Source organism: Salmo salar, chromosome 05 (genome assembly GCF_965601325.2).
Source record: "Salmo salar chromosome 05, fSalSal1, whole genome shotgun sequence".
In the NCBI taxonomy this organism is placed as follows: Eukaryota; Metazoa; Chordata; class Actinopteri; order Salmoniformes; family Salmonidae; genus Salmo; species Salmo salar.
The window spans coordinates 62558377-62584474 of NC_138295.1; the positions used below are offsets into that span (position 1 = coordinate 62558377).

The following is a 26098-nucleotide window of genomic DNA, read 5'->3' on the forward strand; positions in this document are numbered from 1 at the left end:
AGGACCCTATAATGCAGGCCAGATCGGAGGAGGGGCACTGATACAAAGGTGTGTGTGTGTGTGTGAGATAGTGTCCTAGCCTATATAGACAAACCTGTTCATTATCCACAGGGTACACCCTCAAATAGGCTACTTTCAGCTCACACCCACCAATGACCTTGTCCCACAACAGGAAGTGGCGTGACCCGGTGAAGACTGAGAACGCCGCCCCACCTCCACCCCTTCAACACACACACCTCTCGCTCTCATCTGCAGCTTTCTCTGCCTCCTCCAGTTTCTGCAGAGCGGTGGCCAGTCTCTCCTGGGCCCTGTCCAACTCCTCCTCAACCAGCTGGATACGCCTGTTCAGAGAGGCCACCTCAGCCTCAGCCTGGATGGGGACAGAGAGGTTATTATTGTACACCATAAGTTCACAAAAGCCATTTGAGACACCTCTTCCAACACAGACAGCACATCATGACATACTGGTACCTTCAATAAGGACATATTTCACACCACCTCAGCCTTTGATATAGAGAAGGATTACAGATGTAGCCTACAATCACATAACACACTGGTAGTGTAAGAGTTACTATGACATAACAACCGGCAGTTATACTCACACAGGTCTGTTAAAGGATACACCTCTCCCTCAGCCTGTATGTGTGGGTGAGAGAGAGAAAGAAGCAGCACTCTCCACTGAACTGGAACAGAGCTGGGAAAGTGTGTGCTCGCAGAGTCTTTGTAATGGACACCAACCCGTCACATTTGATCACCATAAGAGTTGGATACACTAAATGCACACAGCGAATCTGACTGATGTGCTGGTGTATGGGTTAGACATGCCAGTGGTCTCCATGGCCATGAATGGCACTAATTGGGCACGCCAGCCTAGATGACTGTGCTGCCTACCCTGGGTGGGTCGGGTATGGAAAAACAAGGGAGAGAAAACACACTGAGACGGATGAGGGAAAGGTTAAAGCACTTGGAGTGAATAAATGTTTTAGTGCCTTGTAGAGAGTAACCTGGCTGTTCTCACTCTCCATGCCTTGGAGCAGAGGAATAATGCGGTGTCAGAAAGAGCGAGCGGAAGACAAAGAGCAGTGAGAGAAGGATAGGAGGCTTATTAAGCCTTAGATAGCCACAACCAGATGGCCAGATCAGAAGATGGACCAGAAGGAGGCTACACTTACACAGCTCAGTATATACTGCGAAGCACATTGAGGATTAGGACTGTCTGTTACTTGTAATACCTCCATGTTCGTTGCTAAATTGTATGCATGTACCATCTAGTAAATGTACATGAGACAAATCATAAATGGGTAAAGCGTTTGACTGACTATAGAGCTGGGCGCCATGATGCTGCTGCCACTGTTTACAAATAGTGCCCAGGAGACGCTAGCATGACAGCCATGGAATCATGTCAGCGAAGAGTATCAGAACCATTTAGGTTGAAACCACAAACTCTCCTCTATGGCTTTGGGTAAGACCATCTGTCAGATGAAAACCATGTAAAGCTAACACTGCAATATTGAGACAGACCACCAAACTGAAAACAGAAAGGGAGCATAAAGAAATGAAAGCACAGCACCTTTCAGATGTCGATGTACATGGCAACCCTTAACTACCCCTACTACATACACACAACAACCACAGGCAACCTGCTGTGGCTGCATGAAAGAACGACTTCGGAGCACAGGCAAACCCGGTTGCCATGGCACTTGTATGCAAGTGTTTGACAGCCTTCATGAGAAATGGGCCTCTCGCCAACGTAGGCCAGCGCCATAGAGATATGCAAATCGGCACCCCCCTCACACCCTTGAAATAGCTTTCTGTCACCAAAGACAAGAGTGCTGTTAGTTAGCTTCTTCCGGTCTGACCAAGCACATTCTGGAGGTGGTATTTTGCAGCCATGGTGGTGGATGTATGAGTTAATATACTATTCTAGATTATTGGAAGTGAGGAGCGTGCGTATGCATCTTCAAATTCCTCTACGGAGAACGCTGTAGCGCAGAGACATTTCAGCTCTAGACTTGAGAATGAGGTGTCTAGTTAGCTTGGTGGAGTTTAGTGTTTGTACACCTTATGACCAAGATGCAACATGATCCGAGTCTTCAGAGGAGCTCATGTCGAAGAATGGTAGCATTTCTGAACACTGTAGACTTCCAGAAGGCTGAGTCAGACAGGTGGAATGATACAGCATAACTCCTCCAGACTAGGCCTGATAATTTATTCTGTGGGAGAAGGGCCAAACATTCATTGTCGTGTGTGTCTTACCTAGAGGAAGACACACGCGACTCATAACCAAGATTTTTTTTAGTCGTCAGTTGTCATTTCCTCTGACAGCAGTGGCAAAAAAAGCCCCACCACAATCAGTTGAAAACCACACTTCCTGTGCACCATAATAGAATGACTCCACAGGAGCCTCACGCTCTCTCACCCGCTTCCAACGCGGGCCTCTGTGCTAGAGTATAGCTGTTGACCAAGAGACCCTCATTTAAAAATGACTGTCCACTGTATAAGCCATTTCTTTCAGTCAATTGCTCTGGAATAGCCGTTTATAGCCAATCAGTTAGTGTGTTGCATTTGTTTTGCTCCAAATAACAGTAGCACTTGTGTACCTCCTTGAAAAAGACGCTGAGCGCATATCAGTGAGCATGCATGTCTTGTAGGAGTTTTATCATGGGATGAAAGGAGAAAACCATACGGAAACATAGACATGCTTGTATCATCTGCATGTGACCAAATTAACCATAGAATTACAAGAGCCTGGGCCAAAGTAGTGCGCCATAAAACCGCAATACATGTTGCACTGTGTAGCAACCCAGGCTCTTACATCACTAGCTCCTAGTGAGCTTAGAGAGGAGGAATTTGGCAAGTTGTTGAGGGCCAAGCCTAGGGGGCAAACGTTTGAAATTCCAGTGAGTGGGGAAATACAGGGACAACTGAAATACAAACTATTCAAAGCATTTGACCAACATTTATCTTGGAATTAGCATTGCACAATAAAACATATCCAATCAAAGATCTTTGGGTAGAATTATTCTTAAGATAATGGGAAACGCAGGACACCCATAGAGATGGATCGAGGACCATCTTTGTATCTGTGCCATGCTTCATCTGCGACAGCATGGGCTGCGCCATAGACGGGTTGGTTGTTTTAATAGGGTTGCCAACTGTCCCGTATTAGCCGGGATGTCCCTAATATTGGGCCAAATTGCTTTGTCCCATACGGGACGTCCGTTGTCCCGTATATTCAGCCAATCACAGTATAGCGTAAACACACCAAATCCTGCAAAGTATTTTCTGTTGTTGTTCAGTCGGTTTGGCATATCAAGGAAATATGGATAAACCTGCAAAAAAGACTGCAGAAAGCCAGACAGGACACCACAAAATCCACCAGTGAGAAGTGGGTGGCAGTTTTCCAAAACCTAGAGAAAGCCAACTTAATCAACATGTTCAGGATTGTCTCATTTGTCCTCAGTGTGCCAGGCTCAAATGCCTTTGTAGAGAGGATTTTCTCTGATGACCATTAAATGGTCAGACTCAAGAAACAGATGCAGCACAGAGCTGATCAAAAATGAACTTCAAATATCTGTGAACTCTGACTTGTCATGTAAGGACTTCTCTGGCTATACAGAAGGACTGCTTTAATCAGTCAAGAGCAGCAAAAAATATCCATGGAAAAAGCAGACTTGGTGAGTGACTCATGCCCCTCTCACATTTGAAATGTTATTTCTTGCTGTAAAGGTCCAAATAGTGATTTCATTGATCATTTATTTTGATGTTTAGTCACAAAAGTTAACATAATGATATAGTTTTAGTAAAGCTATAGACTAAATGGAATATAATTTGTTTTTGCCTTTCCAATTGAATAAGAACATACACTATATTCATTCACACAACATTCATTCACACACCACCGTGCACGCCACCTTTTGTCCCTTATTTGGTAGTGAGAAAGGTCGCAACCCTAGCTTACCAACAAAATTGTAAATAAGAAATTGTTATTAACCAACTTGCCTAGTTCGTTTTTTTATTTATCTATTGAAACCAAATCCACTTTTATTCACTTTTCTTCTTGTCTTAAAAAAAAAATTGGAAAGCCAATAGTGGTGGTTTACTGCCACCTGTAGTGCTGGAGTCCTGAACCAAATATTGTCTCATTTATTGTGGCCTCTAGATGGCTGTTATAGCTTATATCCATTTACAAACCATCGCACCCAATTTCAATAGAATGCGCTGATCATTAGCTGATTTCTCCCAACCCAGTTGACTACTTTAAAAATGACACAATGGCCATGCTAAAACTGGTTATATCCACGATGAGTCTTCTCTCTCTATGAGGACGCCCAAAACCAACTAGCTGATTTAGCAGGAATTTGTCACATCTTTCACCTCCAAATGAGGCTATTGGACTGAGCCAGCTGAAGAAACCCGACAAAAATAGGTGCCAACGGTAGCTATCCAGCCAACTGGCTAGGAGGTTCAGTTCAAACGGTACTGTAAAGTTGACATAACATCACAAATCAATGCATCTAGTTACCTAGCTAAGACCTCTACCTAGCACCTGGATTATTCAAGGCCTAACGTCGGCAGACGCCGGAAGGTTATTTCAACGTTACCTGTTCCCTTGACCGCTTCTCCTCTTCAACCTGTCTTTGCAAAGTCTCAGCTCTTTCCTCGGCTTCATCCGCCTGTTGCTGCAAAACTTTAATTTTTCGCTTCACTGCGTCGATGCTATTGGCCATTTTCTGACGTTGATTTAGTTTGCTAGCTAATTTGCAAAGATTGAAAACGCGTTTCTAATAACTAGCTGATGCAGGATGCTAACGTTAGTCGTTCCAGTTGGATTGGTTGCAAGCTGGCAAACGTCGTTCTCCGATGCGATGTTCTCCCGAACAGACAAACCAACGCCCCGCCAACGAGTCCAAACTGGAAATTAGAACAGAGCTTCGTTTCTTTCAATCTAACGTTACTCAACACTGTAGGAAGTCAGTTTATAGTCTAAATTAATTCTTACCGGCAGACAAATGTAATGTGCATAAAAACTTAACTCCCAAGTAGTTCGAGTGATAACTATGCCGAATTAATCAATTAGACTAGCCTAAAAACTGTAAACCTCTGTAAACTAGCCTAAAAACTGAAACCGTTTTCACCTCGATGTGTCGATAGAAAGACAGCGTCGTTAGCTAGCTAGCTGCTAAAGTAAATATTATAGGTTCGAAAGGCAGTTCCAACAAGATGAATACAAGTAGGATTTTCCTTTTAAGCAAAATGTATGGACGGTTGTTCCAGTTGTCTATTGAAAATGAATAAGCTAAGAATTTGGAGGAAAGCTGTGCAAAGACGGTTCTCTCTCCCTCCACTGCTCAGTTGCCTCGCTCGCTTCCTTATTTCAGCAGACAGCACGCTTCCGGTCTACTCCGCCCTGTCAAAGGGGAACTGACGCCTTATATATTCCCGCCACCTGGATAGTTTTGATTTTAACCAAATGATAATGCAATAAAGTTCTCCAACGCAAAGACAATGAAACAGTAAACCAATAAATTGTCATATTTAGACCTGGCTAGTAGCTCAACCTCATTTCGTATTATTATGTACGTAAATCCGAGACACGCAATTTAGTATGAAATCAAATCAAAATAAAATCAAATGTTATTAGTCACATGCGCCGAATACAACAGGTGTAGACCTTACAGTGAAATGCTTACTTACGAGCCCCTAACCAACAATGCAGTTTAAAAAAATATGGATAAGATCAAGAAATAAAAGTAACAAGTAATTAAAGAGCAGCAGTAAATTAACAAAAGCGAGACTATATACAGGGGGTACATGGTACAGAGTCAATGTGCGGGGAGTCTTATGTCTTGGGGGTATAGAAGCTGTTTAGAAGCCGGTTAGTTGGGGTAATATGTACATGTTGGTAGAGTTATTAAAGTGACGATGTATCGATGAAAACAACAGAGAGTAGCAGCGGTGTAAAAGAGGGGGAGGGGGGCAATGCAAATAGTCTGGGTAGCCATTTGATTAGATGTTCAGGAGTCTTATGGCTTGGGGGTATAGAATCTGCTTAGAAGTAGCTTGGACCTAGACTTGGCGCTCCGGTATCGCTTGCCGTGCGGTATCAGAGAGAACAGTCTATGACTAGGGTGGATGAAATGTTAAGTTTTGTATGGTATGTATTAATTTATGGATGCCCATCACCCATTTCGCATGATATGTTCCGAATTACAATTTGTATTACATGTTACGAATTAGCTAAATGTAAAATATGTTAAGAATTTGAAAAAAGTGTTATTGTTACGAATTTGCAAAACATACAATATGTTGTGAATTTTCAAAATGTACAATATGTTACGAATTAGCAAAACGTATGTTAAGTTACAAATTCTAGCTAGGTGGCTAACGTTAGGTAGCTGGCTAACGTTAGCTAGGCTACGGGTTATGGATAAGTTTAGGAGTTAGGTTAAAGGGTAAAGGTTAGGGTTAGGGGAAGGATTAGCTAAAAGGGTTAAGGTTAGGGGAAGGATTAGCTAAAAGGGTTAAGGTTAGGGGAAGGGTTAGCTAAAAGGGTTAAGGTTAGGGGAAGGGTTAGCTAAAAGGATTAAGGTTGGGGGAAGGGTTAGCTAAAAGGGTTAAGGTTAGGGGAAGGGTTAGCTAAAAGGGTTAGGGGAAGGGTTAGCTAAATGGGTTAGGGGAAGGGTTAGCTAAAATGGTTAAGGTTAGGGGAAGGGTTAGCTAAAAGGGTTAAGGTTAGGGGAAGGGTTAGCTAAAAGGGTTAAGGTTAGGGGAAGGGTTAGCTAAAAGGGTTAGGGGAAGGGTTAGCTAAATGGGTTAAGGTTAGGGGAAGGGTTAGCTAAAAGGGTTAAGGGAAGGGTTAGCTAAATGGGTTAAGGTTAGGGGAAGGGTTAGCTAAAAGGGTTAAGGTTAGGGGAAGGGTTAGCTAAATGGGTTAGGGGAAGGGTTAGCTAAAAGGGTTAAGGTTAGGGGAAGGGTTAGCTAAAAGGATTAAGGTTAGGGGAAGGGTTAGCTAAAATGGTTAAGGTTAGGGGAAGGGTTAGCTAAAAGGGTTAGGGGAAGGGTTAGCTAAATGGGATAGGGGAAGGGTTAGCTAAAAGGGTTAAGGTTAGGGGAAGGGTTAGCTAAAAGGATTAAGGTTAGGGGAAGGGTTAGCTAAAAGGATTAAGGTTAGGGGAAGGGTTAGCTAAATGGGTTAAGGTTAGGGGAAGGGTTAGCTAAAAGGGTTAGGGGAAGGGTTAGCTAAATGGGTTAGGGGGAGGGTTAGCTAAAAGGGTTAAGGTTAGGGGAAGGGTTAGCTAAAAGGGTTAGGGGAAGGGTTAGCTAAAAGGGTTAAGGTTAGGGGAAGGGTTAGCTAAAAGGATTAAGGTTAGGGGAAGGGTTAGCTAAAAGGGTTAGGGGAAGGGTTAGCTAAAAGGGTTAAGGTTAGGGGAAGGGTTAGCTAAATGGGTTAGGGGAAGGGTTAGCTAAAATGGTTAGGGGAAGGGTTAGCTAAATGGGTTAGCTAAAAGGGTTAAGGTTAGGGGAAGGGTTAGCTAAAAGGATTAAGGTTAGGGGAAGGGTTAGCTAAATGGGTTAGGGGAAGGGTTAGCTAAAAGGGTTAAGGGAAGGATTAGCTAAAAGGGTTAAGGTTAGGGGAAGGATTAGCTAAAAGGGTTAGGGGAAGGATTAGCTAAAAGGGTTAGGGGAAGGGTTAGCTAACAGGGTTAGGGGAAGGGTTAGCTAAAAGGTGTAAGGTTAGGGGAAGAGTTAGCTAACATGCTAAGTAGTTGCAAAGTAGCTCAAAAGTAGTTGAAAAGTTACTAATTAGCTAAAATTATAAAGTTGTCTGTGATGAGATTTGATCTCGCAACCACCATAATTTTGTTTTTGCCATAAGCAACTATCTGTCTTATGTTACATTTGGTAGGGTTACATATCATACTAATTTGAGTGCCTTGGATTTACATTTAGTATGCTACGTCTAGTCTATGAGACCAGGCTGCAACCCCCACACTGGGCACAGACGTCAATTTAAAGTCTATCTATTCCACGTTGGTTGAACGTAATTTCTTTGAAATGACATGAAAACAACGTTGATTCAACCAGTGTGGCCAGTGGGTAGCAATAAGGTTAATCTGAAGCAATATTTATTTTTCATGTATTACTTTTGTCACTATAGGTCTAGGTCCTGTCTGCAGTGGTTTGTCATGGCCCATCTCTTCTAGGCACTCTTGGATTGCTGCCCTCAGCTCACAGGGCCATCTGTCCAAGCTGCATATACCAGCTGGCCAGGCCATTATTTGGACTGGAGAGCAGTGAGTGGTTTTACTTAGCATAAAGAAGATGTATACTGCCGTGTAATGCTCTGGCTAATTGTGAAATGTGTTGGCTTGAGACCCCTGCTTTTAGCCCATGCTCAAGTGACACATCTTGCAGGATATAAATGTTGTACGTGATGGTTTTAGTGTATGTAAATATTCATTCCATGGTATTCAGTAGGTGTGAGATGGCTTAAATTGCGTATTACTACTCTTTTCGCCCCATGTATCCAGAAATATGCACCATGGTCCATGGGTGATGTTCATTGACAAGTGCATATGTCAAGTTGTATGTGGACTTGAGTATGGCTTTTCTAACCACTAGATGTCCCCATGGTTACACATAATAGCCGGTCTTTGGCTGAACCAGTACCTGGGCTGAGGAGACGCACAGTATGTGCTTCCAAAAAAGGAATGAATAAAAAGGATCTATTGTTTTTTACCAAGTTCGCATGCGCCAAATCCATCTTCGGCACCTGCAATAAAATCACTCATTGCTGCCATGCACAGGTCGGCTGATCCAGCAGCGCTACTGTATCCAAAAAAATCATTTATTTGATTTTTATTTGAACCTTTTTTGGAAGTACATACCGTGCATAACGGCAGTAATGACGATAGTTGCTCTCCAAAACGTCATATTTTGGTGAGTACCGAACATATTTTGACATTATAACGTTTTCAGAGCTGGTTAATGTGACTTTAAATTGAAGGATCCTAGGCATCAGAGGAGACCTTGTCATATTCATCATCTCATCAAGCTCAGGTACTGGTTCAGGGTTTTTTGGGGGGCGGGGGGGGGGGGGGCATATGAATCACGAGTGGCGTTGCATTTTATTTTGAATGTAAGTTATGATTTAAATCAATTAAATAATCAAATGATAATTGGATACTGGATGAGTTCTTTTGATCTGCCTTTGTAACTCTAACCACCTGACAGTGCAATGTCAAAAAGACTGCAGTTGATCTCTTGCCTGTTTCTTATGTCTCTTGACATTTAATTAAGGGTCAGGAAACGCTAGCAACTCCATTAGAAGAGAAAGTAATGTGTGCCACCCACACATCTCCCAATACAATGTTCCAGGAAAGATTATCTCAACAAAGAGCAAGCCAATCGTTTGAAACGTGTCCCTAATCCTCAGTAACTCCACAATGGATTACACCAGTCTGGGAGTGTCAATGACATTTGAACCCGAGTAGTTTGAAGGTGTAACGATATTAATCGTCCCCGCTACACTCTTCCTAGTCACCGGGAACACAATGATGACAGGAGTGATAACAGCAGTGACATGGCGACACTATTAGCACTAATCCCCCATTGGGTGCGTGGGGGGGCTTGTAGCCAGCTGGCTATGCAGAGTGACACCCTGTCTAAATCAATGTTACCCCCTCTTGGATGCCGAGAGGCTTTGCACCAAAATGCCACTGCAGGGGGTGGTGCTTGCCAGTTGGTAGGGAGGAGGGGGAGCAGTATATATTTTATGGCTGACCCTGGATGGCCATTTTGCTTTGTGTTGTGTGGTTACAGAACGCCACACGCCAGGGTTTGTAATGGCCCCTGCAGTACATGTAGATCTCTCCACCTGACTGTGGATGTCTCCTGCCTCACTAATGTCTTGTTGTGTCTCTGTCCCTCGAGACTAACTAAAGACTGAAGGGATATTCTGTCCTGGCAACTAAGACCACAAGTCATGACATTATGCCATTAGATTGTCTGAGATGCCACACGAGCCAGGGCATAGATGTTGTGTTATCTTTATCCTCACTGAGGATTCTGGTTCCTCTCAAGGTCTCTTACTGCTTTTCTTCTTCAGGGCCTATCTACCACATGGTATGGACCAGCAGGGGGGTTTAACAGCATTGTCTCTATGGGTGCATTTGTAAATTCACTCTGGAGTGCCAAAGAGCACTCAGAGTGCGCTCTGGGCGTTCATAAATTCAGAGCGTTGTCAGATTGTCCGTTTGTAAATTCAGAGGGTTTCGCTCTCAGGGTGTCTCTGGCCGAAGAATAGGGTTGATCTGAGCGTTCTGACCTCACAACAGCATTCAAGCACCCAAGCTAACTGGCTAAAGTTAGCTAGCTTGCTAGCTACTTCCAGACATAAATGAGAGAACACCTCACTCTGACCATTTTACTTGCCCTAGCAAAGCTGGTTTGGCTGTTTTCATGTTATCCAGAGCGTTGGTGACTGTAACTGTGCTGCTGGCAAAAAATGTATTAAGCTTTTTTGCCGATGTTTACTGACACCGACCATATTCAATGGGTGTTGAGCGTTCGTAAATTCATCAGTTATTTTGCACTCTGGCACACTCAGACGAGAGCGCTCTGAAATCGGAGTAGATAGCCAGAGTGAATTTACGAACACGCCCTATGACAGTGTCTGTGTAGACATAGCCTTTGCACCCCCTCCCACCCCCCCTTTCCTCCGCGCCCACCATTCTGACCTCTCCTATTTTAAACCCCATGGTATTTTGGCATGGGAGAGCCTTCTCAGGGCTTTGCCATAAGAAGGCAAATTATTTGTGTGCCAGGTGGATGTGCTATATCAGGGGAGTGCTTCCCTGACAAAACCATTTCATCATTATCATGGGACAGATAGGAAGAGAGGGATCAAAATAAGGTAGAGAAAGGGTGTGGGCCTGACGGGTTGACCTGTGTGTGTGGAAACTGATATGATGGGAAGAGAGGCCTTGTTTGTATCTGTGGGTGTGAGAGGGACGTTTGTGTGGTGTGCTGTTTGGTGTGCCAACGGAACTTACATCTGCAGCTTTCTTGTCTGCAACCTCCAGCTTCTCCTGGGCATCCTTCAAGGCCTCAGAATATTTGTCCAGCTCATCCTCAGTCCCCTTCAGCTTCTTCTGCATCTGGATCAATGCATCGTCATTCTGACGGAGGGAAAGAACAACGGACAGGGAGGAGTGGGAAAGAGAGAGACAAACAGGCAGAAAGAGAGGAGATGGAGAGACAGTGAGGAGAGGACAATTGAGCGAGGGAGAGATACAGTATGAGAGGATGTTAAAGGGAAGAAACTCAGAGTAAGACAAGCCAAGATGTGTGAAGACCAGGCTATAGAGTGGAAAGAACCACACATACAGTAAGTTGCAAGATGTGAGAAAGAGAGGTCAACATCACAATGTTTCCGAAAACATATTTCCATAGTACAAAACCAAGTCATTGGGAGATTAGAGAAAACAATCATGTTAGGTAGCACATATTTCGGGCTTTGGTTCATTACTTAGTGAACAAGACTGTTTTGGAATGTTATGTATAATGATTGGTTCGCTTTTGATGAGCAATTGATCCCAAACATCCACAAGTATGAGTAGCCGAATGAATGTGTTGAGGGGTTACAGTCGCAATGCCTTGTGGGTATTAATATCCCCAGGCTTTCAGCCTTCGTCCCTGGACTGCTGTGTAAAACTATTGTCTGTCCTTGTTGTTGTTCCCAACCAAACTGTTGGATTCCAACTTGGGGGCAGGAGGACAGCTGTCACTGTTAAGAAGAATACCCACACGCACGGTCTTATTATAGATTATGGAGCTCTCTGGAACACGATAATCACTTTAGGGTCCAGATATAATGTCTTCACTTGTCTTTTCCTGTGATTATCTGTCAATTAAGTTTAGGCCTTTATAAAGGCTCCTGGCTGTCAAACTTGGATTTGTCATTTGGATATTTTTTTCTACGTTTCGGTAGAAATACCAAGATAATTTGTTTGCATTCTTCAAACTCCACCTTGAACTTCCTAAATATTGTTATCATTGAGTTTAAAAAAAACATACACATAGTTAATAAATATGGTATATGCCATAACATATATTAGCTTGAAGAATAATTATTATAATTTGTGTTATTTATTGTTAATAACACTTTGTGTGAGCACAGGTTGCTTGCCTTCTCAAAGTAATGATTTGCTTTTAAATACTCTTATTACATTCAGTGTTGACAGACTCATTTTGAATTTGAGCTCTATTGTAAGGCCTCACGATTAACCTTCAGTTGACCTCCCCTAACCAAGGTATGGTTAGCATCTTAGCAATTGCTGGCCTACCTGTGTTACCAAAGTTAATCAACTGTGTATGCGTTAGCATCACCTAATTACTTACTAACTAGAATTATACTGAGAATACTAGCCTAAGCTAGGCTAGGTGTCCCCACCTGCTTGCTCTTATCCTCAGCTGCCTTTTTGTCAATCTCGGACTGGTCAGCCGCTTCCAGAGCTGTCTCCTTATCCATCTTCAGCATCAGCATCTTCTTCTTGATGGCCTCCATATTGCCTGTGTTTGGTTAGGCTCACGAGGCGAATAAATAAACGTGGATGTCTTTCTGGAGAAGGGCTCAAGGAGGATGATTTGGAGCCCAGAAGGAGATGGGGAGAGAGATGGACGGACAGAGAAAGGGGTGAAAAGAGAGAGGCCAAACTCAGACTATCATAGGGTGGGTGGTTTTATATTTGGTGGAAAGGTTGGAGACTCCCACCTCCCATGCCGCTCCTCTAACCTATTTTAAGGCTCCTCCACTGACCAAGGCCTTATAAACCTATTATTCAACTCCGTGTGTCTGTCAAAATCTATCTCAAACACACTTTCTCTCTGACACACACATGCACAATGTGTTCCCACTCTAACTATCTCTCTTACACAAACAAACACACACACTTATTGCTACTATGGACATGAAACATCCCTTCTTAAAGTCCACCCCCAAATATGAACTACTACTAATAAATGTTTCCCAGTTTAGAAACCACAGTCATTGTAAGTTGTAAATCAGTCGGAGGAATGGAGATAAAAGACATGTGGAGGAAGGTGAGACCAAAAAATGGACAAGAATCAAATGGCGGAAGTAGAAGAACAGTCCCTGATATAGAATGTACATGGTCTCAAAGGTGAGCTCATTCAACGTGGAGAAGGGAGACAATTTACTGTTGGTTGACAAAGCTGTTATCCTGACAGCCAGTCATTCACTATCAGGGTGTCACTTTTCAATAGCTGGACATGGCCCACATACACAAGAAATTAGCCAGTGGTCCACCAACTTTTTAATGACATGACCCCAACTAAGCTTTTGGAATTTGCCTGGGACCCGTCACGTGAAACAAACCAGTGTTTATTTTCATGATCCAGTCAGCAGTCAAACCTTTTATGTTTAAAACTAACTTTTATTATTTATCGTTTTCAACTTTGTACAAGTTCAAAGTTGCATTATTAAGGAACAGTTACATGTGGTTTTTGATGCGTCTCATCATAGGATGCAAACGCTTTGTCTCGACTCATACAAACATCCAAGGCTGCCAACATCACATTTAATTAAAACCGATTGAATCAGGTGCAACCTTTTATGGAGCTTCGGAGTGGCAACAACATAATTTGGGGACAGGGTGCCTTGTCTATATAATGGTAGGGGAAACATTGCCATAGGATGAAAGTGCTTCTATTTTTACTGATTGACAATCCATAGGCCCAGCCAGCCCTTGGTCATGGTGGGAGGGTGGATAATGGTGGGGAGGGGATGAGGGGAGTCTGAGATGCTAGCTATGAGATGCTTGAGGGATTTTAATACTTGCTGGCTGACATTGACCTGGGATTAGGACGAACAGATGGAGAGAGACACTTAGAATTGGAAGCGCCTGGGCCCTGTTCCCCACCAACTCTCACACACACTGGATGATATTCATAGAAGTAGAAACAAAGGTGTGAGATGTTTGAAATTCGGTTACTCTAAGGCAAATTACCCCTTCATAATGGTTAGCACTATGGGTGATATAGACTTTGTAAAACTATGGCAAAATGTGCTGAAATATCAAAGACGTGTAAATTGTTTAATGGAGTGACATAATACCAGTTCTTAGGTTACAACAACGGAAATAATATGTACTGTGTGTAGGTTAAAAGGTATTCTTCCTTTACAGGTCTTCAGATCGACACAAGGCTAGGAGAGCCTGCTGCATCTCTCCTTTGTATTCTTTCTGTGGGTGTGAGAGGGAGGGATGTAGTTATGACAGAGTTATAAACAACAAACCTTTCAGAATGACTATTCAATGTATTGGTGCGCGTGCATATGTCTTCACCTGCAATGTAGAGTAGAGTGAAGTGTTGGTCAGTCTGCGATACTCGATTCTCACACAGAGGAGGTCCTCTTCACTGTGGCTGATAAGAATCCCCTGCACCAAACTGCCTTTCTGCAGGACACATACACAATTAACATACACAATCTGAATGAACCTGGCTTAATGAAGACTCTGCCTCAAGACCTGACACAAAGGCACAGAAATCGATAGTCTTTCGAGATCGCAATGCCCACTACACTTGCCGACTACACCTCACAGCACAACAAGAATAGTCATGTAGCCAGTGTGAGTCTAGAGTAGAGTCACTGTAACAGAATGTGGAGTAGACCATCATATGACATGAAACTCACCTTAATGTTGCTGTGGAGACGCTGGGCCAGGAACAAAGGAATACTTGGGATGGAGACAACTACAGATGGAAAGAATCAATACATACTGTCACACACAAACACACACACACACACACATATGAGCATTTGAAGAAGTTGATAGTTAGCCTTGTTCAATTGCTTTGTGCGAGACTATGTCTTACCCAGAGTGCGGAAGCCAAGCCTCAGGTCCCCAGAGAAGTGACTCTGTACCGTTTTATCCACAGTCTCCCCTCTCAGATCCTCCAACCTCGATAGCACTGAGAGATAGAGAGAGGGAAAGAGAGAGGGGAAGGGGGGTAATGGAGGCTACAGCCATACCAGGGCTAGGAGGAGACAGCAAACGGATGAAAGATACATTTGTTTATTACCTCTGTTGAGATGGTTTGAGTCTCTCATGGTTAACACCTGAATCCAGGGGGCTGGATCCTTTTTCTTACCATTCACAGCATCATTCAGAGCCTACACACACACAAAGGATATCAAGAGAACTGCCTAATTGAAGGAACTTTCTGGAGGTAATTTTGGGCTTTGAGGAAGAACACTCACCTTAACATCCTGGTCAATGAGCTGATAATCAACCATCTCCTTTGAATTCAGCTCCTCCTTCTGTTGGAATTAAAGCACAAATGGCACCTTTCACTTCGTTTAAATTAGGACATTATTTTTCTCTGGCTGATCTATACAGCTTACTCTGTGCAAGGGGGTGAAAACTTGACAAGGCACTCTAACTTACTATGCGTATATAGCATTCACTCTTAGAAAAAATGGTTCCAAAGGGGTTCTTCAGCTGTCCCTAAAGGAGAACCCTTTTTGGGTTCCATGTAAAACCCTCTGTGGAAAGGGTTCTACCTGGAACCGAAAGTGTTCTACGTGGAACCAAAAAGGGTTCTTCAAACGGTTCTCCTATGGGGACAGCCGAAGGACCCATTTAGGTTCTAGATAGCACCTTTTTTTTCTTAGTGAACTCTACGTAGATTGCAATATTGAGACATCAAGTCTAAGACCAGAACGAGAATCTGCTAAAGAAGAGTGGCAGTACCTTGAGTATGGCCAGTACCAGCTTAGTGAAGTCTTTACTAGTCTCACTGATAAGATCATTCTCCAAGTAACGTCCAAACTCTGTAAACAAAGCAGAATAAGACTACGGTAGGGCACACTATGTGTGTGTGTGTGTGTGTGTGTGTGTGTGTGTGTGTGTGTGTGTGTGTGTGTGTGTGTGTGTGTGTTACCCACAGACAGTAATTCTCACCCTGTTTGTAGGCAATAGTGGCATCTTTAAGCTGCTGTGGTGATTTGGTACACAACACAGCCAATAGACTCTCTTCATCTGTACCAATACCCTGTAACAAACAATTACACATTTAAAGTGATTTGTTCCAGTGATGTAGCCAAGTCACTAAATGTTGAGTCCAAGTGGAATCCCAAATCCCTGGTGTTCGAGTCCGAGTCGAAGTCTGATTCCTTTATACGTGAGTCACGAGTTGAGTCACGAGTCCCTTGGTGTGCTAAATGTAGTTGTCAAACCATTTTTGAAGTTAAATATCATTACAGTGTTGCACATTTGTAAGGCTAAATAGATAATACGTTTGCTGTTGTTAAATTATGAAAAGAGAAAACATTTCTGACAACAAAGTCACCACTGGTCGAGTCCAAGTCGAGTTGCGAATCATGAAAATCGTGACTTGAGTCTGAGTCAAGTCCGAGTCCTGGGCTCGAATACTACAACACTGATTCATTCACACACACACAATACACAAAGACCCACACATTCATTCAAACCACATTACAGTACATACAGTAATTACACACCTAAAAATACAATTAACATGTATTACATGCTTATTACAATGATCATTGAAATAACAGGTGATCTGCTCTCACCTCCATGGTCTGTCTGAGGCGATGGGCGTCAAACTGAGAGGGGGTCATCATCAGCCCCAGCATGAGTTGCTCCAGCCCCCCTGACACAGCTTTCTTCAGGGCAGGACATAACTCCTACAGAGGAGGGGTAGATAGAGACTGTTGGGCTGGGTTCCAATGCCATATATCACATCCCTTCCGACAGTCCCCTTAGAGATCTAAAAGTAGTCAATAGGTAGGCTGACAGATCCACAGAGTTACCTTCTGTGTGAGGTTACGGTAGGACTCTGCGATGCTCTGTCTCTGAGCATTGTTTCGATTGGTCAGGATTCTCACCAGAGTGTTCACGTCACTGTCTAATACACTCAAACACACACACATATTTTGAATACCTCATCCAATATGAATGTATAATACTAACTACTTCAAACATTCACACCATCAGATTGATGAAATTCTCAGAAAACAAATTGTTTTCAATGAGCTATGGTACTGATTTACTTCATTAGTGTACATTAAATCCTTGAATAGTACCTTTGCTCTCCAGGGCAGTTTGAATGTCGCGGGCGTCCTTCTCTGAGTTGAAGTTGGGGAAGGGTCGCACAGTGCCCAGTGTACCCCACCACATCGCATGAGACTGGACAAGACAGGGGAGAGAGGGGTGGTGTCACTGAGTCGCTACAGTAAACCTCAATCACTGACATTTACTGTCTAGGTTCCGTCATGTTGCGTTTAGCCATTCTATCCTTTTAGTTTAGTCCAGAAGAAGGAGAGGAGATGAGGAGAAAGTCTCTTCAGACTATGGAGATGCAGGTTCACTTACACTGGCTTTGGGAGGGGTATTTTGCATAGACTTCTGCAGAGCTTCCATGATGGGAGTGACAGAGTAACTGCGATTGAGATTAGGCATAATTAGTGTTGGGGTTTAAATATTTGTATACATATACATATATGTATATGAATATATTCAAACAGCGCCTCAGATGAGCTGGTTTGCACACTTATTTATTATCGTGAATAAATCCTTGCCAACAACCAACCAGCATCTAGGATTCAAGCAGTCCGTTTTATAATATATAATATTGCATTGAATATTTGAAATATTTGTATACATTAATTCCCAAATACCATGATGCCATAATTCCAATTCACGTATCAATACGCATCCACTGTCCCGCAGTTCAGTTGTCCAACTCTGCATTGATACATTTGCTATTGATAAATCAGGTACACAAACTAGACATTAGATATTTTATGCAATAGAAACATTGTCTTCATGTATCAATTCACAAACAAATCAGTGATTACCAAAGGAAAGAAGGGAGGAAATAGAACGTTTTTGAACAGGGCCACAATGGTCGGTGAAGTCCATCCAAAATACTTTAACTTCATTGCCCTCTAGTGTCGCAAATGTACGGAAGAGTATAAGGCGTAAGTGAAGGGAAAGTGGTGATACTTGTATATATATACACACACAATATATATATATATATATATCCCACTATATATATATATATATATATATATAATATTACTATAGTAGTTTTTAAAAGTGGGAATATTTCGAGAATAAAGTGACAATATTTTGAGAATAAAGTGGCAACTTTTTGAGAATAAGGTCGCAGTTATATTTCAAGATTAAAGTAGGGAATTTGGTTAACTGCATGTCTCCCTGACGCTGTGCGTGCCACCATTGATTTGCCTGCAATTAGATGACCTGGTGAAACTATACTTTAGAATTGGCGTTAGTAACAAGGAAATCCTTTATCTTTTAGCACATAATAACCATATTATTATAAGTAGGCCAAACCCCTGTCATGGACCTTGCATTGCTATGCAACGGGGCAGAGGTTTGGGTAAAGCGCCGTCTGCGACAGTAATTTTACGTTCCATTATTATAATCTAACAGTCAACAGGTCCCGCCTCTAGCCTCTATAATGTGAACAGGTGGTAGCCTAAATTACCGGTATAGCTGAGACAAATAGTTTATAACGGAGATGTCCCTGTTTTGGGATATGCATCCTTCATTCCTCCCATCCTTGAAAACATCACCGATAGATGGATAGTGAAAGGAGATATTATGCTAGGCTACCAATCAAGTAATGTCAGATCAGTGATTATTTCTTTATAGCCTATCATAATGTATCTAATAGGCCTATATTTAGACCAATGATTATTTCTAGAAATGGTGAATCAACCATGAATATATTCAAACAGCGCCTCAGATGAGATGAGATGTCCTTGAGTTGCCTCCTCCCACAGATATTTGCGTAAAACCCACGCTTCGTTGTTCATTCCTCCCGTAGCGGTTGGATAGGCCTATCATTTACTTTCACTTGCCCACTGTAATGTAAGATTAGCCTACAGGTTAAGGTACTCAATCTAATGGACCGCTATAGGTTTATAGTGTGCTGAGAATAGCGTTGTTGTAGCGAATTTGGAGAGCAGTTTGACATTGGACACATACACACGCATATTACCCAGGATCACAAGATAATTCGTTTTATTGAGTGTGTTGTCTTAGCCTACTAGCCTATCGTTAGAAGTATAGTTGCCATAAGGCGGAAATACTACTAATAGTAAAGCAGCATTGTCACGCCCTGGCCATAGAGAGGGTTTTATTCTCTATTTTGGTTAGGCCAGGGTGTGACTAGGGTGGACATTCAATGTCCTTTTTTCTATGTTTTGTATTTCTTTGTTTTGGCCTGTTATGGCTCTCAATCAGGGACAGCTGTACATCCTTGTCGCTGATTGGGAGCCATTCTTAGGTAGCCCGTTTTCCTTTGGGGTTTGTGGGTGGTTTATTTCTGTTTAGTATTCTTACCTGAGAACTGTTTAGCTGTTGCACTTTGGTTTTTGATTCAGTGTTCATTTCAATAAATGTCATGATGAGCACTAACCACGCTGCGCCTTGGTCTACTCCCTGCAACGGCCGTTACAATCATGGATAAAGTAGTTAATAGTTTCCATTATGCACAGATTTTTGCAAGGCGTTCCCCTAGGCTACGCAGCAGAACGTTGTAGCGAATTCGGAGGGCAGACTGGGACTCGACCCCAGTTCTTGTTCGTGCGAGATAATAGATAATTAGATTGATAAGCGTGAGTGCACAGTGGCGCCTGTTTGAACGAGTGTATTATATCAATAAATTGATGGCCATGTGTTTGTTTTGCTCCTACTTTTAACCGCCCACACACACCACACACACACACACACCTACATGCATACACACCCAACCCGCCGCATTTAACCCGCCGCACTTCTCGAAATATTGCCACTTTATTCTAGAAATATTGCTACTTTATTCACGAAATTGTGCCATTTTATTCTATAAATATTTTTGCTAGTTTTTAAAGTACTAGCTTGCAAAAAATATATAATCTAAGTAACGCCACCCCTTGCTCTTTTTTTCTTCACTTGGCCCTTAATACTCTTCCGTACAAATTAAACTTCAGCGTTGTGTCATTTCTGCTTGCATTGCATATCACAAAACTCAACATCTGGTCAGAGCAAGCAAATAGTCCTCCGACCTGACTCTACAGACTCTAAATTCATCTCGTCTCTGGTGATGTTGCCTACAACAAACTGTCTAGCCCACCAATCTAGAAATTCCTCCATGTGAAAAAACGCAGGGAAACCAAACATATTTAAAAAACGCAGGGAAACAAAACGTTTTTTCTGTGGTTTATCACCATATCGTTTACAAAAAGAAAACAATTATGAACTTAATAAAACAAGGATTATATATTGTTAAAAATATATATGTCTCCAACAATTTATGTCATTATACAGCATAATGAAATGAAACGCACCTGATAGTCCCGTTTCGTATCCGCTTGACAGGAGACGTCTCTGAAATGACTTGATGTTTTAGTCTATTTCCAAGACAACCAGGTGTGGCTGCAGCGGGACAGATAGGATGTGACTATGGTGGACTTGAAGCACTCACTCATTCATTTTATAACCATGGGCGTGTCTCTATTGACAGGTAGGCTATCTTGGCTGTAGAAGTTCCTGGCTATGGACTCCCTTACAGAAAAACCACATGATTTCACATTACATTTCAAATGTCAAAACGTGTTTTTGGAACACTTCACATGTGATCACGTTTTCACATGTGTAGTTTCATGTTATCACATGTTGTCATGTGTTATCACATTAACTTCACATAAGATCACATGTGATCACATGAAAGCATGTGTTTTTGGAACACTTCACGTGTTCACATGTGAAATTCCTGTGTTTTTTCCATAAGTGCAATAAGCCTACCTGGCCGTTTGTTCAGTTCACCAATCTGATAGAAAATGGATAAAACCTGAAGTTAAACCAATACATGGTAAGATAGATGGAGCTATAATAAAATCACTTGTGTATCCAGGACTTTCATGTGGAAAGTTGGATATCAGACACACTGTCACACACACACACACAGGATGTTGCACACCTGTCTGAGGACGACCCCCTCCCAACACACACGCGCCAGTAACAACTTCCAAGACACTCTAGATTTCTGTAAGATTTATAAACAGCACACAAAATGAACAATAATTGTAAGTCAAATAAAAATTATAAAAAGACAATAAAATTACAACATTAACATTAAAAGTCATTTTCTTTTTTCAGAACAGATCAAATATTTATACAAATACTTCCTATAGAATATATGTAGCATATAAAGAAAAAAACATGTATTTTTTTTTTACTGTATTTCAATCAAGGAAACACCTTTTGAATCCAGTCAAATCATTTCCATTCCTACATAATAGTTGCTTCATGGTCAAGGGGTGAGCTTAAAAACAGTCCGAAAAATGTTGACTTTTTGTAAAAGGAGGTTTTGGTTGGTGTCAGTGTTGCTGGTGGAGTTGGCTGGTAGCAACAGTTTATCATCCTAAAAACTATAAGGGTGAAATACATTAGAGACGATCAAAGTTAATTCCACCGGCAAATCTGAACTCACGATTGAGTGCAGTGTAAACCACGTTTTAGTAGTTCATGTATGAAACATACAACTGTAGATTAGATATGAGGTCAAAATATTCCAGGTGCAGTCAGTCAGATTAGTCAATCTTTATTCTAAGGATGCAATTCTTTATCCTAATTCAAATATAAATGTTGTTGTTTTTTGGTTCAGTATGCTCCTTCTGTGTGTATCCTCCAAAAGTCAGAACAGTTCATTGCAAACCCCCCCTCCCCATTTGTATAAAATATTCAGTATAAAACCCCTTATGGTGGCTCACTACTGTTGTCTTCCTAGAAAAAAGAAACAATTTGGTTTATCAAAAGCACAATAGTTTTCAAGTGTTTGTGTTCAAGAAGGAATGGGGGTGGGGGGTGAGAGTTGATTAATACCCACACATTTTTTTAAAACAATTATATAAAGTAAATATATATATATCCTTGCAGGTATATATATATATATATATATATATATATATATATATATATATATATATATATATATATATATATATATATATATATATCCTTTTTTTCTGTCCTGTCCTCCCCTTTTCCTGTCCCGCCCTCCTTTACTGGTCTAAGTTCAGTTTCAATCAGTCAGCTCCACCACTACAGACAAACCAGGTCTGTAGAGAGGTAACACTAAATGTACAACAATGACAGGCAGTTACAGTACAGAATAGTTCCTACTGGTATCAGCAGACACCTATAGATCAACAGTCCACCATTAGAATTCCATTGTTGTTACGAACCGGCTCCTCCTCTTCACCCCTAATCCCTCTCTCTTATTAGTCATCCTTGTTTTGAAAAGGGAAAGAAGAAACGAAGAGTGGGATTGGAAAAAGGGATTCAATCCCGAGGATGAAGCTTTTAACATAACATTAGAAAAACATATAACATCTCCGAACTAACATATACCATGATACAATACACAATTCCTGGGTAGGCTTTCTATGCCAAAGAAAGACGAATAGATGGAATCACTGAAGATAAGTTCTATCAGGTCTGGTTGGTTGGAGGTTGAGAATATGTTGGTCCAGCTCTCAAGTCCTGTTTTCTGGTTTGCGTATCCAGTTTGAGGTCAATGTTAACTCAGAACAGCCTCGGGAATCAGCCTTTGGATTCCTGCGCTTCCGGTCCGCACTCGCTCTCCTCCGGGATATCCTGGAGATCTGAGGAGGTCATTGAAAGTTATTCATATGAATAAATATGTTATTAATAAGTTTAATAACGTTTGAATAACGTGTTGATCCAAACAAGACTAGCTTGCTCAGTAATGTAAATAGAGGATCCAATCAAGATGCGACTGGAGGAGTACTGTTTTACTAGACTGAGTTACTAGACATTGACTGACACAATAAGGACTGTGGACAGAGGGAGTTAAATATTGTCAGAGGTATCCACCCTTTAAGCATACAGAAAGAAAGAATGGGGAGAGGTGCATTGATTGAGTAAGAAGGGCACAAAAAACAGTGACTGTCTCTCAATACTCTAAATGTCGCCTCTAAACCTACCATATACTTACCGTATGATCAAAGTTGAATGAAAATGTATGAAAAGTGTGGAAAAGTAAAGAGTAGAGAGGACAGAGCGCTATTATTGACTATCAACAAGCAGCCATTAAGAGAGGGCAGAGAGATAGAGGGAGAGCAGGACATGGTGCACAAAACTCTGTCTACTCTAGAAACAGCTGAGAAATCGGTGCCAAACAGATAGATAGAGATATGACGTGGCGACACACCTTCAACATGCAGAGGTAGAGAGTGAGAAATATGGCAGGGCTGACAGAACATCAAAAGTGTGTGTGTGTGTGACTAATTAAACTAGGTGTGATATGGTTAAATGTCAGAAATGGACACCATAGGGATTTTTGGGGGATTCCATTGATTTGGCCAATCCCAAAGTTATCGAGTCATCAACCTCTATCTCACTGATTACACCCTACCAATGACTAATACTTTAGTGGCCCTAGATATTCCTTCTATTTTTGTTTTTTACTCCACATACTAACGTATATATATAAACAACAATTTACAGACGTACACAAACAGACGCACACAAACAATGACTACATCTCATCTGCCCAGACCCGCATGCTCACACCTCCATCCCTAGTGCCTGCATTACTGTTTTCCCTTAGATATTCCAATTACTCACCTCTTGGACTGTCGGAGCGTGGTGAAACCTTCACTACATCCGCCTCTTCCTCTGACTCCTCCTCTTCCTCCTCACTGCCTTCCTGTACGCCGTCCAATTGGTCCACTGGTTCCTGACAGGCCAATGGGGCAACAGGACTGGGCTCGCCATCACCACTTCCTCTCCTTTTAGCGGGAGCCTAGTAAAGGAGAAAAGTCATCATATCCTGTTTGAGCTCACCTACAGATCAACCACTAGTGCTTCCTGAATGGCTTAGTGATTCAGCCAGTTGGGGTGAGGACTGTAAGTCTACCTAAACCCAAACACACTTGACCCCAAACTCCCACACTTGACATTCACACACCTCTGCCAGATGTTACTTTGCTCACCTGCTCTAAGGCTGTAACATCCACCACAATGTCTTCGTTGCTGCCTCTGCTTCCCCTCCTGCCCCTCCTGCCCCTCCTGCCTTTATTGTCCCTGATCTGCTGCTCCAGCTGAGCCCGGGCCCTCTCGCACTCCCTCAGCCTGGCCTCCAGAGGGCGCAGCCTCACCACCTCCTCCTGCAGCAGATCATGCTGCTTCTGGAGCTTGGCCATCTCCCCCATGGCTGCCACCGTGCCCGCATCCAGACCTGTGTCACGTGACATGGAACGGCACAGCCTGGGGAAGGAGTTTGGAGGAGTGGGGGTGGGAGTGGGGGAACCTGAGGAGGCAGGGCCTGTGCCCTCATGGAGGCGGAGCTCGAGGACAGAGTCCTGGTGAATGACGGCGGCCTGGGAGAGGGAGGGAGAAAGAGGAAGGAGAGAGAGTGAGTTTTGAATCTAGGTTGGAGCTGGGGTATAGGGAAGGACCACCTATGCAATACAAAATGCCTCAAATGGATTCCAGTGTGTTATTCAGCCTCACCTGTAGAGAGTGGAGATGAGCACTGAGGTTCACAAGCCTCTGACACACCTCCTCATTTAGGGGTCTGTCCTGTAGCTGGTTACCATTTCTGTCCTGAGAGGATAAAAAACACCCACAAGTCATTATAAACTGACTTTGTATTACAGTCACAGTTGTGGCTTATGTATATGTTATCCAACCCTAAGGCACAGTCATCCTCTCTCACCTTGGACACTGGACTTCCTTTGATTTCATGAGTTCCGTTGACGGAGATCGAATCTCCATCTGTAAATGGGTGGGACAGAAGGAGAGAGAAAGTGAGCTGATTGGTAAGTGAGAGCTGAAACACTGTAGAGAGCACCCTCCACCATCTCCCAGGGGTAAATGACAAGGCGAAACCACTCACTGCTCACTGGCGCCCCTTTGTTGTTCTGGTCACCATTGGTACCGTTGGTGCTACCGTTGGACTTGGGAAGCTCTATGTTGGAGCCCAGCAGCAACTCACTCAGCCTGTCAACTGATGAAAGGGTGGAAGGAGAGGGAATTAAAAACTAAAAGAAAAAGAGGCATAGTGACGTTAATAACACAATGTAACATCGTCCTAGTCACTGAACAACACTATACCCAGGGGTTAATAACAGAGGTTTCGTTGGTGATCTCAGATTGACTCCTGAGAGGTTCTGACTAGCTGATACTCATACTCTTATAGGGTGCTCATTATTTAGTTCTACCTCTCTGTCTGCAGCGCTAAGCTCTGGGTTAGGCCTAATTTAATACCTGCATCTCTGTAAGACGGCATTAACCCTCACCTTACCCTCTATGGCTCTGACCTAGGATGACCCAAACCTACACCAGCCTCTCACCTCACTATTAGGTGGTGAAAAGTCAAACTGACCATAGATCAGGAATTAGAATGAAGGTAAATTCTACATTCCCTTACCCTCTGAGATGGCGTCGGTGAGTAGGTATTCCGCCTGGGGTGCGTAGGGGGTGTCGGCCCGGAAGATATTCCTAGAGTTGGTGGGGGGCGTGACCTCCTGACCCCCACCGGTGACCTCAGCCAGGTCAGAGAACAGAGTCACTCTCTCCTGGAGGAGCTCCAGCACCTCTCTGTCCTTCTGCTGGATGTCAGCTAGAAACACATTCGAGTCAGTAAGATGCATCTTCAGGTCTAAAACAACTGAATATTCAGAACAATGCAGATGTTGTCAATTAAGGGAAGATAAAAAGACAAGTGTATCACTGGAATGATATAGAAAGAGAAGGGTGAGGAGAGGAGAAGAGGCTGTACCTCTGAGTCGCCGCAGTAAGGCCTTGTCCTCTGTCTCTATCAGGGGGAAGTCCTCTCTGGACGGACAGCTGGAAGGAGGGAGAGAGAGAGAGAGAGAGAGAGAGAGAGAGAGAGAGAGAGGAGAAGGTGAGGTATAGTCGGGATAAGGATAATGCCGGAGCATAAGGAAGGACCCCTAGGATTCCAATAAGGATAATAGAGAATTCTCTAAATTGAAATCGGCTGT

General features: G+C 42.7%; 3 protein-coding genes across 20 annotated transcripts in view; all 3 read right to left on the minus strand.

Moving 5' to 3' along the window:
* LOC106605468 (uncharacterized) overlaps positions 1 to 12586 on the minus strand; it is a 27573-nt gene extending 14987 nt beyond the window's left edge. For 4 of the 9 annotated variants that reach the window (XM_014201166.3, XM_014201167.3, XM_014201164.2 and 1 more), the window contains exons 1-3: positions 12458 to 12586; positions 11058 to 11183; positions 237 to 370 (exon numbers count right to left, since the gene is read on the minus strand). In XM_014201166.3, coding sequence (XP_014056641.1) covers positions 237 to 370; positions 11058 to 11183; positions 12458 to 12571 — 374 coding nt within the window. In that variant the 5' untranslated portion in view covers positions 12572 to 12586. Of the gene's footprint in view, positions 1 to 236; positions 371 to 4604; positions 5391 to 11057; positions 11184 to 12457 lie in introns of those variants that run through there. The other 5 variants (XM_014201171.3, XM_014201170.3, XM_014201173.3 and 2 more) reach the window with 4 other exon arrangements.
* A 1520-nt stretch (positions 12587 to 14106) lies between these two features.
* On the minus strand, positions 14107 to 20544 carry LOC106605466 (annexin A2). Of its 6 annotated transcripts, XM_014201158.3 has the most exons (14): positions 20411 to 20544; positions 17729 to 17812; positions 17424 to 17490; positions 17135 to 17237; positions 16862 to 16956; positions 16622 to 16735; positions 15990 to 16080; positions 15780 to 15859; positions 15287 to 15346; positions 15109 to 15199; positions 14902 to 14997; positions 14720 to 14778; positions 14370 to 14480; positions 14107 to 14267 (listed from the first exon to the last, which is right to left on the minus strand). In XM_014201158.3, the coding sequence occupies exons 2-14, from the start codon at positions 17737 to 17739 to the stop codon at positions 14205 to 14207; spliced, it is 1041 nt and encodes a 346-aa protein (XP_014056633.1). In that variant the 5' UTR covers positions 17740 to 17812; positions 20411 to 20544; the 3' UTR covers positions 14107 to 14204. The 6 variants fall into 6 exon arrangements, with proteins under 6 accessions (XP_014056633.1, XP_045574443.1, XP_014056634.1 ...); XM_045718487.2 differs by lacking the exon at positions 16862 to 16956; XM_014201159.2 differs by lacking the exon at positions 17729 to 17812 and having other exon boundaries at positions 20411 to 20543.
* Positions 20545 to 21101: 557 nt separating this feature from the next.
* LOC106605464 (rho guanine nucleotide exchange factor 2) overlaps positions 21102 to 26098 on the minus strand; it is a 65123-nt gene continuing 60126 nt past the window's right edge. For all 5 annotated transcript variants that reach the window (XM_045718484.2, XM_014201154.3, XM_045718486.2 and 2 more), the window contains 8 exons: positions 25873 to 25940; positions 25522 to 25713; positions 24988 to 25098; positions 24808 to 24866; positions 24603 to 24695; positions 24083 to 24469; positions 23715 to 23892; positions 21102 to 22729 (listed from right to left, as the gene is read on the minus strand). In XM_045718484.2, the coding sequence (XP_045574440.1) occupies positions 22668 to 22729; positions 23715 to 23892; positions 24083 to 24469; positions 24603 to 24695; positions 24808 to 24866; positions 24988 to 25098; positions 25522 to 25713; positions 25873 to 25940 (1150 nt within the window). In that variant the 3' untranslated portion in view covers positions 21102 to 22667. The remainder of the gene's footprint in view (positions 22730 to 23714; positions 23893 to 24082; positions 24470 to 24602; positions 24696 to 24807; positions 24867 to 24987; positions 25099 to 25521; positions 25714 to 25872; positions 25941 to 26098) is intronic.